Raw genomic sequence first — 15,029 nt, forward strand, 5'->3', positions numbered from 1 at the left:
CTACCAATCTGGTTTTCAGATGCTTTAGCTGCTTCTCTGTGAGAACATTTTTTCCAAAGCATAAACCTCAGCACTTCAGTTGAACATTTACAAAGATGTCTTCCTACCTTGTATGAAAAAGAAGCAATCACTGGCAAAATGTTTCCCATGAGAGTAAATTAAAATTGGTTATACTAGAGCTGCTTCTTGCAATATTGGTTCTCTATTAATAATGTTCTTTTAAAAATGTTTTTCAATAATAAAAAATGTGTTAGTCAGACACAGTGGTACACACTTGTAATCACATACTCAAGAGGCATAAGCAGGAAGAACTTGAATTCAAGTCCAGCCTGGCGTGTGTGCGTGTGCGTGTGCGTGTACGCACGTGTGTGTGTGTGTGTGTGTGTGTGTGTGTGTGTGTGTGTGTGTGTGTGTGTGTGTGGTGTTTAACCAAAAAAAGAGTGAGATATAGAAAGATACAAAAGGATTTCTTTCATAATTTTCTAATGCCAGTACTGAAGCTTAAACTTAGGGTTTCACATCCTCACTTGACATTTTCACTCAGAACTGGTACTCTACACTTGAGTCATGCCACCAGCCTAACATTTTGCTGGTTAATTGGAGATTGAGTCCCAAAGCTATCTCTGTACAGACCTAGTTTTGAATCTTGATCCTCAAAGTCACAACCTCCTGAGTAGCCTGGATTACAGTCATGACCCATCAGCACCCAAGCATAAAAGGATCTACGAAGTCAAACAGCTGATTGTCAAGTCTACCATATGGAACAGTTTATTCTCTGTCCCCATCACCAATTACCATCTGACCTCGGCCCTTGGCTTATGAAGGTTATGGGATGATATTTGGCATGAGTGGAAGGTACTATTAGCCTGAGGTAACACTTAAAAGATATTTTGTTTTGAAAAGTAAGAAACAGCAGCTCTGCCACTGGCTTGTGAAAAGAACATGGCAGAGCATGAAGCATTGGCCCTAGAATATTCTTACCCGCAGGGCCTCAATGACAAGGTCTCTGGCCTCCAGCTCCCCTTCCATCACACTGAGAAGCATCCGAAGCTCTGGTTTACTGAGGGTGTCCACATCAAACTCTTTTTTCTGAAACACAAATTGAAAAGAAAATGCAATGAATAGATAGGCATTCCTAGAAAAGATACATACACATACAACCTAGAGGTACCAGTAGATCTTTTCACCTGTGTCTCAGGAAATGCAGGAGGAACTGAAGTACTATTTAGCAGCAATCTATCTCTTGCCCTCCAGAAAAAGAGGTAAAACCTGTAAGGTCATTTTCCCATATCTCCCCTAGAAGAAGACAGAGCTCGCCAACAGGGCTGCACACCTGGATTCTATCACCGAATTATGCAGCAGGGATTTATAGTCTCTGGAGTCTGTATCAAAACAAGCCTGGTCTGTGTGGGTGAGGAGTTTCAAGGGTAGCAAAGAAAACACAGATGCATTCCTAGAAGGGCCCCAACATAAAGGCTCCTGGGAGGTTATTATAAATTCCAGGACATCCAATAATAACAGGTTATGTTTATAGAACACTGCAGCAGAGGCCACTGGCTGGCAATATCTGGTCCACAGATGTGTATTACTCAGGTCACAAAGAAAAAAAGTTTCCCCTTCCATTTGACCAACACACACACACACACACACACACACACACACACACACACACACACACACACACACACACACACACACACACACACACACACACACACACACACGAATAAAACTGGAAAAAATCCTCTTCGTTTGACCAACACTAAGATAAAAGAAAATATAAAATAATAGAGTTCAGTAAAATAAAAACCATCCAGATCCCAAAAGTCCAGTATCTATGGGACCTCCAGATCTACACTACCACAGAACAAAATTCCACAGAACCAACCCATTACTGGTTTCAAAAGAACATGTTCAGTTTGCAAATCATACATGCACACACACGAACACACACACACACATATACAGGGGTGGGGGATATGGGCAGATTAACTTTTAATAAGCTTAGACTGCTACTCTTGGGAAGTTAATTGGGCAATAGAGGCAATAGAGTCATCTAAAACTTGTTTTTGAATAGTAATTTTTTAATTATGAAAATACTGTACAGAGGGGTTACAATTACATGGGCAAGGTACAACGAGTACATTTCTTACCAAGCATTGTTGCCTCCTCCTTTGTTTCCCCTTACCGTCCCTGCCCAATTCCCCACCCCCTCCAGTCCCTCTCCAGTCCCCCCTCACACCAAAGTTGTAAAGATGGTTTTTCGACAGAACATCATTGTTGCAATGGGGCCACCTGTATCCCTATTTAAATTGTTTTTTCCCTTCCCCTCCACAAATTATACCAACATCAAATACAGTGAAAACAGGGGATTATACCATGGGGGAGGGACATACAAAGCAACAAAGATATATCTTATAAATATGTTAGAAACAATAGCAAGAAAGAAAAACCATGAGTCCTTATCTTGGGGTTCATTTTGCCTAACATCAACTTATCTGACCGTTTCTGCTTGCCTCAGACATATACTAGTTATTGCAAATAAGGGAAACCATGGGACCTATGTTTCTTTGGGCCTGGCTTACTTCACTTAATATAATTTTTTCCAAGTCTTTCCACTTCCTAACAAATGGGGCAATGTGATTCTTTCTTAAGCAAAATCTCTGTAGCTACTTTTCAGTCCATAAGGAACATTAAGCAGGGACTAATGACTCTAAGAAGAATCCTCCAGGAACCAGGATACACCAGGAAGTAACAGCATAAGGGCCCTGGAGGGTGAAATTCCTCACCCAAAGTTCTCCTAACCCATCATTTACTTCTCTAATCTCCTCCCCTCTGCAAGGCATCTTATCTCATGGCTTCCACTTTCGTGGTGACTTCAGTGACCCTCAGTTCTTTTGTCTTCAGAATCTCCAGTGTCCTTCCTTACAATTTTTATAAGTGGGTCTCTTCAGATCATCTCATTGCAGCTGGAACTGATTCAGGATCTGATGGCTTGTTCCAGCCAGGCCTGGTTAGCACAAGCCTGAAGGTATCCATGACACCCCAAGCTACTCCTCCCTTTAGTGAAGAGGACCACATGACAAACCCAGTAACCATCCTAGAGAAGACCACTCAGTTCATCCACAAACGTCTCACAATACTCCAACGCTGAAGCTGTTTTTCAGTACATTCCAGGACTTGCCTTCACATGTGCAGAGCATTCAGCATTCTCAGGGAACCAAATCTACTCCACATGGTACCATCATTTCTAATTTTCAGTTCAGGAAACCACAACTCAGAGAAGCCAGTTCTCTCTCTCTCTCTCTCTCTCTCTCTCTCTCTCTCTCTCTCTCTCTCTCTCTCTCTCTCTCTCTCTCTCTCTCTCTCTCACACACACACACACACACACACACACACACACACACACACAGATTGTGCAACCCGTATATGGTAAAACCAGGGTATATATAAACTGAGTGCAGTAGCTTGTCTGCACACTCTAGCACACAGCCTCAACGTTCCAGAACTAGCTCTGTAAGTTCAGATGAAATGGGTACCATTCTATCAGCCCAGAAGAACTAGTTTGGCACTCATGTGTAGCACTAGGCCATCCCAGTGAACACACAGTAGTAAATGTAGCAAATGCCATAAGTGATTTTAGGGGCTTTCACAAGGCATGGACAGAACTACTGATATCTTATTTCAAAAGAACTTTCTAGAAGTAGACATGGTGGTATAAAGGAGAATAATGCCCCAAAGCCACCAACCTAGCTCTGCTAAGAGCTAGAAGGCTCTTACAAAAAGATGTTTTAAAGGATCTTCCTTTTCTTGACTGTTTCTTTTTGCACATGCACTGAGCAGAGAAGTTTTTGGGAAAGGTGAGGCCTAAGGATGAAAACCCTTATAGTGGGGGTTGTATATTATAGTTGTTTAGGAAGCTAACTTAGGAGATGTTCCCTGTGAATACTAAAATCAATATACCAGGTCTCAAATTCTAAGTATTATCCCAGACAGTCACAGAAGTGCTCTAAAACTTCAGCACACAGAAGAATCTCCTGGAATTGCTTTCTTTAAAATCAGTGAATGAATGTAGGGAGGCAGGGCTCAACTCCTAGAAAGTCTTGTTTTGTAAGCTCCTACTAATGATGCTGATCGAACACTGTATTTTGAGAAGCATTGTTATAACTAATCTGAGTCTCTGCTTACTCAGGTCTATCGTGGAAATCCTAACATCTCCGTGCAATCTTTGTGAGATGAATGAAAGAGCCTATATAAATGAAGTAAACACTACATGCAGGCTTCCAATTGTTTTAATCACCCAGATGTTTCATGAATGGAGGAATGGGTCACTGGATAAGAACCTATTTCTTTGGAAACTACCAGGCCACATCCTATAAGCTTAAGATATTGATTATGATGAAAGACTGACTTTTATCCTGGTTTTTCCCAGGATGGGAAAGGAAACTGCAATTCCTATGTGCTTTGTAATGTAATATTTTATTAATGTTGCTGCTGGTTGGTCTGAAGATTTTAATTAATTGCATCTTTTATTGTTCTGGTTTCCCTGAAGCTTCACAAGCAAATCACTCCATTGTAAAAACTAGTACATAATAAAAGACATTACGAAGGCTCTAATTCATGTTTGATTCAGGAGAGCTTGCCCTACTTTCATCGTCTTCAGCATCATGACATGTGACCGCCACCAACATTTCAGTTTGTTGACATATTACCACCAATAAAAGGGGCAATTCATTAAAGAAAAAAACAAAACAAAACCACACAGCTACAGGGTTCTTGCTAAACCACAGGTTATATTTCAAAAAATGTTAAAAAAAATCTGACTCTCATCATCATGTATTACATGAAATATTAGTTTAGTGCATCTTTCTGTGTCTTTTTCCATTATATGTATCTCCATTCTTTGCCTTTGGCAATAAAATGTAATTATATATACAGATACTCATTCTGTGATTTGGGGCTCTTTTTTTGGGGGGGGATCAGTTGTGGGGCTTGAACTCTGGGCTTGGTTGCTGTCCTTGCGCTCTTCAGCTCAAGGTAAGCACTCTACCACTTGAACCACAGGGCCACTTCCAGTTTTCTACTGGTTTACTGAAGATAAGAGTCTTACAGACTTTCCTGCCCAGACTGGCTTTGAACCATGATTCTCAGATCTCAGCCTCCTGAGTAGCTAGGATTACAGGCGTGAGCCACTAGCACCTGGCTTCCTGTGCTATTTTCATCCTTACAATTTATGAGTTTTATTGTGGAATTTACTTGGCTCCATTAAAATGGAACACAAAACCCTAAGTGTCAGTATTTAGTAATTCAAAGTTAAAAGAAAAACATGACAAAAAAAAAAAAAACAAGAATGCTAGTTTTCAATTCCAAGAAATACAGCAGAAAAGCACTTGAGAATCACCTACTATACACAAACCTGCATCGATCCCATGGTTTCCCTTATTTGCAATAACTAGTATATGTCTAGGACAAGCAGAAGAGGTCAAAAGCAATGTACATATGGCCATATAAGATAATGTTAAGTGAAATGAACCCCAACTGTTTTTTTTCTTGCTTGCTTGCTATTATTGTTTTTAACATCTTTAAAATGCACTATGTGATTTTTTGCTTCTTTTGTATGTGCTTCCCTCACCGTATAACCAACTTTCATTGCTGATGACCTGGGGAAGAGAAGGGAAATAACAAAATGCTGAAATAAGGATACAGGTTGACCCATTGTAACAATGAGATGTACAAGACACTATGTTGAAAATGAACTTTACAACTTGGGGGGCAGGGAGGAGGAGTTGGGGAGGTGGGGAGAGAAGGGATGGTAAGGGATAAACAAAAGGGGAGGTAACAACGCTTGATAGGAAATGTATTCCTTACCTCACTCATGTAACTGTAACCCCTGGGTACATTGTTTTTACAATAAAAAAAAAAAACATTTAAAAAAACTGGCATAGGGTTCAAGCTAACTCAGTCTAGTCAAATGGAAGGACATCATTTGGGTATAAACAAATCATATGTGTTCATTTACTGCATCTTGATATGCACTTACTATTGATTTGTGTGTGCTACTGTAATGTATAACAGGCATACTATATTTGTATATACAAATAATGGATACAAACCACCTCCAGCTCATTGCGTTCATCAGTTTTGCATAGCTCTGAATAATCTGAGTGGGAGTGAGGAGTGTATTCGTCAGGATTTTCTCATTACAGTCTCAGTGAGACAGAAAGAACAGGCAAAACTGAATCTGGATGTGTTTAAGTATTCTTAAGCTGCCAGAACTACAAATACGCCAGCTCTAACTTGCCTTTAACGCCTATCCCCAAACTAAAAGGTCAGTTCCTGGAGGGAATTCTAAAGCCCATCCTAAATAGAGCCAGAAAAGCCTTGACTGTATCCTTAAAGAATTAATGGCATCAATCCACTGATTGGTTGTCAAAATGCCTTGAAAAATAATCAGACCGGGTATAGCAGAACTGCCCCTTTGGTCTTTGCCTAAACACACTGAGTTATTTCAGGGTGGCTAACTGAAATTTTGTTTACCAAGCACACAGCCAGTCACATTTTTTTCTTTTTTGGTTCTTAAACCACCAACACCAAAACCCTCTCTTAAATTTAAAAACCAGTGGATTGCACCACATTAACCAATAGCTTTAAGAAAGGAAGAATGTCAGGGAACGGACTGGAAAGCAACGCAAGGGCTGTGGCTAATGAGCTGTCACCAGTGGGGCCAATTGTTTCATTGGTTTGGTTCCCAATAAAATGAGGATGTTGAAATAAACATCTATAAAGCAATCTATAAAATCTCCTCCAGCCCTCAAATGTCCTGATTTCATGTACCATCAGAGTAAGTGGATTACTAGACTGATGAAATTTAGGTCATTCTCTGAGACCAAAAAGCCTTTGAGAAGTACTTGAGGCAAACTGATTTCGCCTCTTTATTCAGAAATTACAGAAATCTATCTTCCTCCTAGTTTAATAATGTATGATAATAATTAATAATTCATTTATAACTCTAAGTAAGCAAAATTTAATCTTAGGTTGAATAGAGATGTAACAACGGAGAAGCAATGAAACATCTTGAATTTTGAGATCAAAGTTTAAGACAGTCATTAACATGAAAAAAATCCAGTTCAATTTTCTAAGTATAAGAAAACAGGCTTTCAAATTATTTAGTTATTTCTTGCATTGAGTTTATTCTCACTGGGCCCTCGCACTACATAGAGTTTTCCTGACAAGGACTACCTGCCTCTAATTCTGCTCTCCCTATTTCTCCTTCTTCTTCTCAATCATCTGGTTTTCATATTTCCTCAGAAGCCAGCTCCAATCCCACTTCTGTATGCCTATACTGAGCTGAATGAAGTATTTCATTTGCTCAATTGAGTGTTGAGTCTTCTATAAACTTGTCCATCAATCATGTTTGCTCTGTACATTTCCTCTTAATGTCAAAACTGTCTGCTTCTTTGGTGCCTTAACCCTAGATATGTCAAGGTAACAAGTATATTACATCTCACATGATTTTACCTAATGTGTATGCCTCTTCCTCTGTCTTTTCCTATTAAGTCCCTAATGAGTGCAACCTAAAATAGAAAGCACAGAAAAGTACAATGTTTCAGTTGACTCTATCAATTAAGATGCAATGTAACAGTCCACTCTAGGATAACTAAATAACAGGGCATGAAATCATCTGCTCATTGTTTCCGAAATCAGTTAGAGCCTTTTAAATGAAGACTTAAAACCACACACTGAGAGCATGGGAGTTTATGAATCTCAAATTAACCACACTAGCAGGGAGGGGTCTTTCATGCAAGGTAAGCAACTCAGTGAGTATGTGGGGAAGAGGTAATACTGACAAGAAAACAATGTCAGGAAGGAAACCTGCTGGTGGACCTTAACTAATTTTAACTCAGAGAAAACTAGAATAAAAAGCAGAAAAGCAGCTCAGTCAGGCGGCAGCCTTGGATAATTAAGTCCAGCTACTTCCCTTTTCTTCCTTTCAGACTTCCTCTCAGTTCCCATTTCCTTACTACGGGAAGAAAGTTCGTCATCACAGGAAAAACTATAGTATATTTCCATCCAAACTCAGATTTCAATGTTATATCAGCTGGCCACAGGACACTGATGAGCTCCACAAGTGAGGCAGCATCCAGACCTAATAATTGTTCTTTATGAAGCTTGAAATGGATTCAAGACTATGTCTTGATTATTATCTGTAGGTGGCAAATGTCAGCATGCTGATTTTCAAATAAAGAGGCTGAGACAGAAAAGCAGAATGATAATAACCTTACCTAAACACATATCCTCAACTTAGTCATTCAAAGAAAGCAATATCCCCTTCAGATTAGGATTTCTACAATGTTGACACCATATCATACACAGCAGTGGTAATACAATCTCATCTTTGTACATGCTGATTGTTACAGATTAAACTAAATAGTGTAAAAGCCATTATTACTAATGCCAACATCACTACTCATTTCTTTACACGAGTACCAAAGGGAAAACCCAAGTCTTCTTTTATGTGTTACACAACCCTAGTAAAGACACTTCCATGGAGAACCCAAATCAATGTCCTCAAACAAAGCCTTTCAAAAGCAATATAAACTTACGAGACAAGACTCCAACCATGGCAGGCACATTTAAAGCTCAGTCCCCATCCCACAGGCAATTCAAAAGCCTTGCCAGATCTCTTCCTTTCACCACAGTTTTCTTTCCATTTATTTCCTTTTCCTGGGTTTTTCATGGTTCGTTCTTACCCTCATACCACTGATCTCCTTCACACCCTAGTGGGTGGCATGACCTTAACCCACTGTGGAAAGGGTCAGGAATGTGAGTGGTCCACTCACCATCCTATTACCCCCCATCCCCAGCCTCAGCCATCAAGGTGGGAAGAAGGGTAAGAGACAGAAGCTAATAGGGTTGAAAAAAAATCTAGAAAGTATTTTGATGTCATTAAAAATGTAGTTTGGGAATTGGGGAAGGGGAAAATCCAAAGGACTGGATATAAACCTGGGTCGCAGTCCTTGCCTTCCTTGTATGTGCCAAGACCCCCAGTTTGGGAAAGAAGAGAAGAAGCGGTGTGGGGGAGGGGAGGAGAGAGGCAAGGAAGATGAATCTTTGGATTCAAAGTTTGTGTTATCTATAATGTTATTAGCAAACTGCAGGCCAATAGTTTCATTATAATTTTGTATTATACCAAGCAAATTTTCCAATTAGCCAAGTAATGTTAAGTACTATGTCACAGCTTTCCTCATTCATAAGCATTTGCAGAACACTTACCATGGCCTGGCACTGTGAGGTCATCTTCTCTTTCCTTTACAAATAAATTTGGCTACTTTCCATAAAGCAGAAGTCTGATCTCCTCCAGCCACAGCCTGGCTGTCCACATGATGGCTGCAGTTACCTGTTATTAACTAGGGATGCCAAGCTACCAAACATTTCCTCAACTCATAAAAGTTTTCTGAAGCCCATGAAGACAAGATTAATGGGGCAATCTAGCCTAAGGATGGAGTCGATCACTAGCAGGACAAACATTTTTCTCTACATAAAATTGTGCCTGTGAGAAATGCAATAATAGCAACGATATAAATTCCCCAGACAAACAGAGGTATACAACCTCTTATTTAAGAAATGAAAAGCCAGTGGCTCACCTCTATAATCCTAGCTACTCAGGAAGCTGAGATCTAAAGACCCCAATGCCAGCTTGAGCAGGAAAGTTTATGAGACTCTTATCTTGAGCCACCAAAGAGCCGGAAGTGGAGCTGTGGCTCAATTGGTAGAGGGCTAGCCTTAAATGGAAAAGCTAAGGGACAGTGACTGAGCTAAGCCCTAATATTGGTGCAGATGTGCATGCGCACACAAAAATGCATCACTCCGGAGAATAGTGATGTGCTAATCTTTTAATTTCTGTAAGCATCTTTCTAGAGTACATATATGAGGCTGAAGTGGAAACTATTACATTCCTCTCTGAAAGTCTTTTACATGGGGCATCACTAAAAGAGCATAAGGGGCCTGGCCACATGTACACTCTGCTTCCTGCAGTCTCTGTCCACATTCACCATAAATGCTACCATCATTCCAGTAAAGCTTCCAGATCCTTCCTCTAGGGAACTTCTCTCTGATTCTACCTCCTAAAACCTCTACAGCAAGTCATTTGTTCCTCTCCTGACACCACAATCTGATTTCACTCAATGATGCAAATCATCATCTACTGCTATCATGTGATACCTGGGGGTGACAGAGTTATTACTCATGACTCCTCTTTATCTTGGTTAAATATTCAGTGAAGTATATTATGCTCACATTATTACCCCTTAACATTTACTAACCATCAATATTCAATAGGTGCCATATAATGACAACTTAGATTTTTTAAAAGCCAAGTGTGATCATCTACATGTGTAATCCTAATAATAGAAAGGTTGTGATAGAAAGATCCCAAGTTCAAGACTAGCTTTGGCCAGGCCAGCTTTAGCTACATAATAAGAACCTGCCTTAAAACATATTTTTAAAAAGTAGGCAGTGGAGCTGTGGCTCAAAGTGGACAAAAAACAGCTCTAGGGCAGTGTTCAGACCCTTGGTTCAAGCCCCATGACCCACCAAACAAAACAAACAAAAAATAAGTTAAAATCTTTAGACAGGCACCAGTGGTTCACACCTGTAATCCTAGCTACTCAAGAGACTGAGATCTGAAGATCACAGTTCAAAGCCAGCCTGGGTAGGAAAGTCTGTGAGACTTGTGTTGTTATTATTATTCTTTTGCTGTTCTAGGGCTCCAACTCTGCTTGGGTGCTGTTCCTAAACTTCCTCTTGCTCAAGGATGGTGTTCCACTACTTAAGCCACAATTCCACTTGCAGCCTTTTCTGTGATTAACTGGAGATAAGAGTCTTACAGACTTCCCCGTCCAGGCTAGTTTCAACAAACCATGATCCTCAGATCTCAGCCTCCTACTTAGTAGTTTGAACCACCCAGTGCCTGGCTTTGGAGACTCTTATCTCCAATTAACCAATTAACTCCAATTAAACAAAACAACAACAACACAACAACACAAATTAGTGGAGCTGTGGCTCAAAGTGATGAGTGAAAACCTTGAGCAAAGGAGCTCAGGGAGAGCAACCAGGACCAGGCCCTGAGTTCAAACCCCATGACCTACCCAAAAAGTTCTTTTCATTATTTTTACATTTAATACTGTCACCTAAAGAAACTTCATTTCAGCAATTAATTAATTTAATCACTATATTGCTCATTTTTCCTTGAACTCCTAAATTCTTTGGTGACAATAAAAAGCAGGAAGATTTCCTGTTTTCCCTGCTGTCTTATCCATTAGCATTTATTTTCAGAGTTGAAATAGCAATATGGCCTATAAAAGTCGTCACATTTGTCTAAGGCACTGAAAATAACCCAGGTCTCCCGGCACGGTTCACAGAAAAGACTATTAATATGATCCTGTTGAATAATGTAGCTGTTAGCCAGCTTTACGCTTGGGATGCTTTTAGGATTTAAACAGCTAAGAACAAGGATCACAAACTAAATTTAAAACATTCCACTGAAAATTATATTAAACTGAAAACTATAAATTAAACTTGTTCCTAGGCAACAATCTAAATAGTCAAAACAGTGAAAACATTCACTTTCAAAAATAGCCTACTGCTTTGGAGGCCCCATTGGCTCTACACTGCCAAATGTATACATAAAAAGGTACAATATGTAAACCAATTGGAAATGAAATAAACCTCTACAATGCAAAAAGGAATTACTCGCTAATTTTTCAAAAAGGTTCTCCATTAACGAGAACCTAAAATGCCTAAGTACAACTTCAATGTTTCATTATTAGATAAGTTTCATTATTAGATAAGCAATTGCCAACAAAGAAAAAAAGGAAAAACAAAAACAAAAAATCCTATACCCAACTTAAAAAAAAAAATAGGCCATAAGAGCCTTTTCAAATTTACAAAAAGGAAAAAACAAATGTCTACTTTTATTGAGTAAAAAGTAATCACCCAAAAGCTATTTTTAAAAAGAATAGTTTTAGAATAGTTTTAAATTATTTAAAAGAAGGTGGGGAGGGAAGGTTTAGTAGGGAAAAAACAAAGGAGGAGGTAACAACGCTCCATAGGAAATGTACTCATTACCTTACTCATGTTAACTGTAACCCCTCTGTACAGTATCTTTACAATTAAAAAAATTAGAAAAAAAAGAACTCTAAAGGATCCTCTGGAATTCACAAAGAGGATTCGTTTTCACAGGTTTTTCTATGTCTATTCCTATTAACATGGGTGAAATGATCAAATACCTTTCTATCAGCAGTGAAAACGAAGACTTAAATTTTTTAAACACTGGCCTCATTAACACAAAAATCTTCCCGGTAACAAGGTTATGTTTACAATCTCACCAAGTAAAACTATATATCAGCTACATATCATAAATCGGATGTCTGTGGTTGGTCAAGTGATTAAAATATTGAGAGCAGCACAAAGAAGATCATTTTTAAGTAGGTTAAACAACAACAAAAAAATTCCATCTTTGGGGGAGGCCAATAAGCACACCACCTCTTTTTTGGGTCTCCTGGTTCTTTATCAACTCTGGAAGATGAGGACATCCAAGCTTTTCAACTTCCCAGAGAGGCTACCTTCCTCGGAGCTTCTGACAAGAGTAACTTACAAGTGGAAAGGCTTCCCTTGAAATCTTAAAAAAGAAAATTTAAAGAAAAATTCTCATTTTCCATGCAAAGTCCATTTTCCCAGAAGTTTTAGTACAGTATCTGCCAGGTTCACACCGGCTCTTCTCTTCCCTGTCCAGCCTCTGCTCCTCCACATCTCTCTCAGGCCAGCCCTACCTCCAGAGGTGGGAGGAAGGAAAAGCAGTCCAGGCTGTTGATCGCCTGGCCCTCCCCCCCTCCCCCGCCTTCGCGGCTCTCGCTATGTCCCCCCCCTCCAGTAGTGGGAGAAACTGAGGGGGCGTCCACACCCGGCTCACTCCATCCCCCCCAAAGGAGACCAGCCAGGAGTTGGAGGCTCGCCCACCAACTGCCTATCTTTGACAGATATTCGCAGTGGCTCCTGCGAGGCACTTTTCAAACCCCGAAAACGTTTTTTGTCTTTTTTATTTTTTTGCCCCCATCCTAGAAGAAAGTAGATCCAGCCCTCCGCAGGGTAAGAACTGGAAACCACCAGAGAGCGTCCGGTGCGTGGGATATTCAGGATGTATAAACAGCCAGGATCAGCCCCCCCCCCTTAACGCACCCCCCACGTCGGCTAAGTGCATTCGGCTTCTAGCCCCCAGAAGAGGGGAACAATGTCTTGACACCAGGTGGCAGAATCACCCGTCTCCCCCGGGGGCGCTGGGCATCGCCTTGGAAAGAAGGACACCTCGGAGGGATGGGGCAGCAGCAGGCAGCCAGGACGCGAAGGGCTGGCGATCCGCGGCTGCAGCGCCCACAGCTGGGCGCGGGGCCTCTCCCAACGGGCCTCCCGAAGGCTCCAGTGTGTGTGAGCGCGCACACCCGCACACACACGTGCACACCCGCACACACACACACATACAGCATCCCCACACCTGCTTGGCGATGGCCCGCCTCCCTCTCCCGGCTCTCCCGGGTCCGTTCCGAGGTGCCAGGCACCCCAGATACGCGCTCCCAGCCACGCGCGCAGCGAGAGGTGAACAATGGGGGGTCAGATTCGCCCGGAAACACACAGCACTCGCCCTGCTCCGATTCCCCCCACAGCACGGGGAGCGGGCGTGGGGTCGCCACGCATGCACGAAAGGGAGCTCATAAAAGCTAGAAGGGAACCCCCGTACCGGATGATCACCTCGCCCATTCGAACCCGCCCCTGTCCATGGAGGCTCCCCGGGGACGGGGCACCTCGACAACGGGAGACAACCTCCCCCCGACAGGAAGGGGCCCCCCGAGCCAGGGTGGCCTGGGGAGGCAGAGACACCCGGGAAGCGGCATCCCGGGGGTCGCGGGTTTGGAAGCGTCCCGGAGGCGTCATCGCAGAGGGCAGCGGGGACCCCGGAGCCGCCGCCCCCCGGCCCGCGTCTCCCCGTCCCCCTGCGAACCCCGCGCGCCCGCGCCCGGCCTGGAACTCGATTACCGCCGCCTCCGCCGTGGCCCCCGCCGCGTCCTCCGGGGCGCGGGACAAGTCGGGCTCGCAGCTCGCGCCGTCCGTCGCCATCTTCCTGCGCTAGCGGATCCGAATGCGAGCTCGGAGCGGCGGCTCGGGCTCAGCCCTCTCCGCGCGGGCGGCGTTAACCCGCTGCTGGCCGCGGCAGCCGGCGCTCGCAGCCTCCGAGCCCACGGCCACCGACCGCGCTCCCTCCGCCCCTCGCCGCCGCCGCCCCCGCCGCTCAACCCGTGGCGCGACGGCACCGCGCGGCCACGCCCGTGGCTCCGCCCGCCCTCCCGGCTCCGCCCCGCTGGCGCTGCCCCTCCGGGGGTAGTCCGGGTAGGAGAAATGGGCACATGAACTGGCCCCGATGTGGCTCAGCGGTGCACAGACCGACCGGGCTAGGTGTCCGGCTCAGGGATGTGAAGTCTGTAACAGCAAAGGAAAATCCTTCCCTTTCCCTCCACCTCCCGCCTCTTTGGCAATCACGTAAGGCATCTTTCTTCAGTGTTCCAATTTCCTGGTTGCCAGAGTGCTGTTTTGACCCTCTTGGGATCTGTACACCTGGCTTTGTTTTAACCATTCTGTCGTCAACCCTAGGCTTCACTAAAGCAGATGAAAAACATATGTCCTGTTGTTGTAGTTATTATTATTATTATCAATGTTATATTTTTCTGCACCTTAGCTGGTACCTTGCTGTAACAATTCCCTTTTCAAGAAAAATGGAGAGATGTCCTCCCCCACACACAACCCATGCTAAACCCATGCCTGAGATCTCTTCTGAAAACCTGAGAAGTGTTAAATGCTATAGCTTTTTTAAGGAAGCCTTTTTATTTTGGGAAGACTTTACAACTTCCTCCCTTGCATAAGAGGACACATGGATGGACACACATGCACACACACACACATGCACACACACACGTTTGATA

At 42.7% G+C, this 15,029-nt stretch overlaps 1 protein-coding gene across 2 annotated transcripts in view; it reads right to left on the minus strand.

The window, feature by feature from the left end:
- Positions 1 to 14,193, minus strand: part of Cttnbp2 (cortactin binding protein 2) — a 121,713-nt gene extending 107,520 nt beyond the window's left edge. The window contains exons 1-2 of one of the 2 annotated variants that reach the window (XM_069996627.1): positions 14,089 to 14,193; positions 982 to 1,089 (exon numbers count right to left, since the gene is read on the minus strand). In XM_069996627.1, the coding sequence (XP_069852728.1) occupies positions 982 to 1,089; positions 14,089 to 14,169 (189 nt within the window). In that variant the 5' untranslated portion in view covers positions 14,170 to 14,193. The remainder of the gene's footprint in view (positions 1 to 981; positions 1,090 to 14,088) is intronic. The other variant, XM_069996628.1, reaches the window with a different exon arrangement.
- Positions 14,194 to 15,029: the final 836 nt, after the last annotated feature.

The sequence above is a fragment of the Dipodomys merriami genome, unplaced genomic scaffold (assembly GCF_024711535.1).
Source record: "Dipodomys merriami isolate MVZ:Mamm:240054 unplaced genomic scaffold, mDipMer1.0.p SCAF_5, whole genome shotgun sequence".
NCBI lineage: Eukaryota > Metazoa > Chordata > Mammalia > Rodentia > Heteromyidae > Dipodomys > Dipodomys merriami.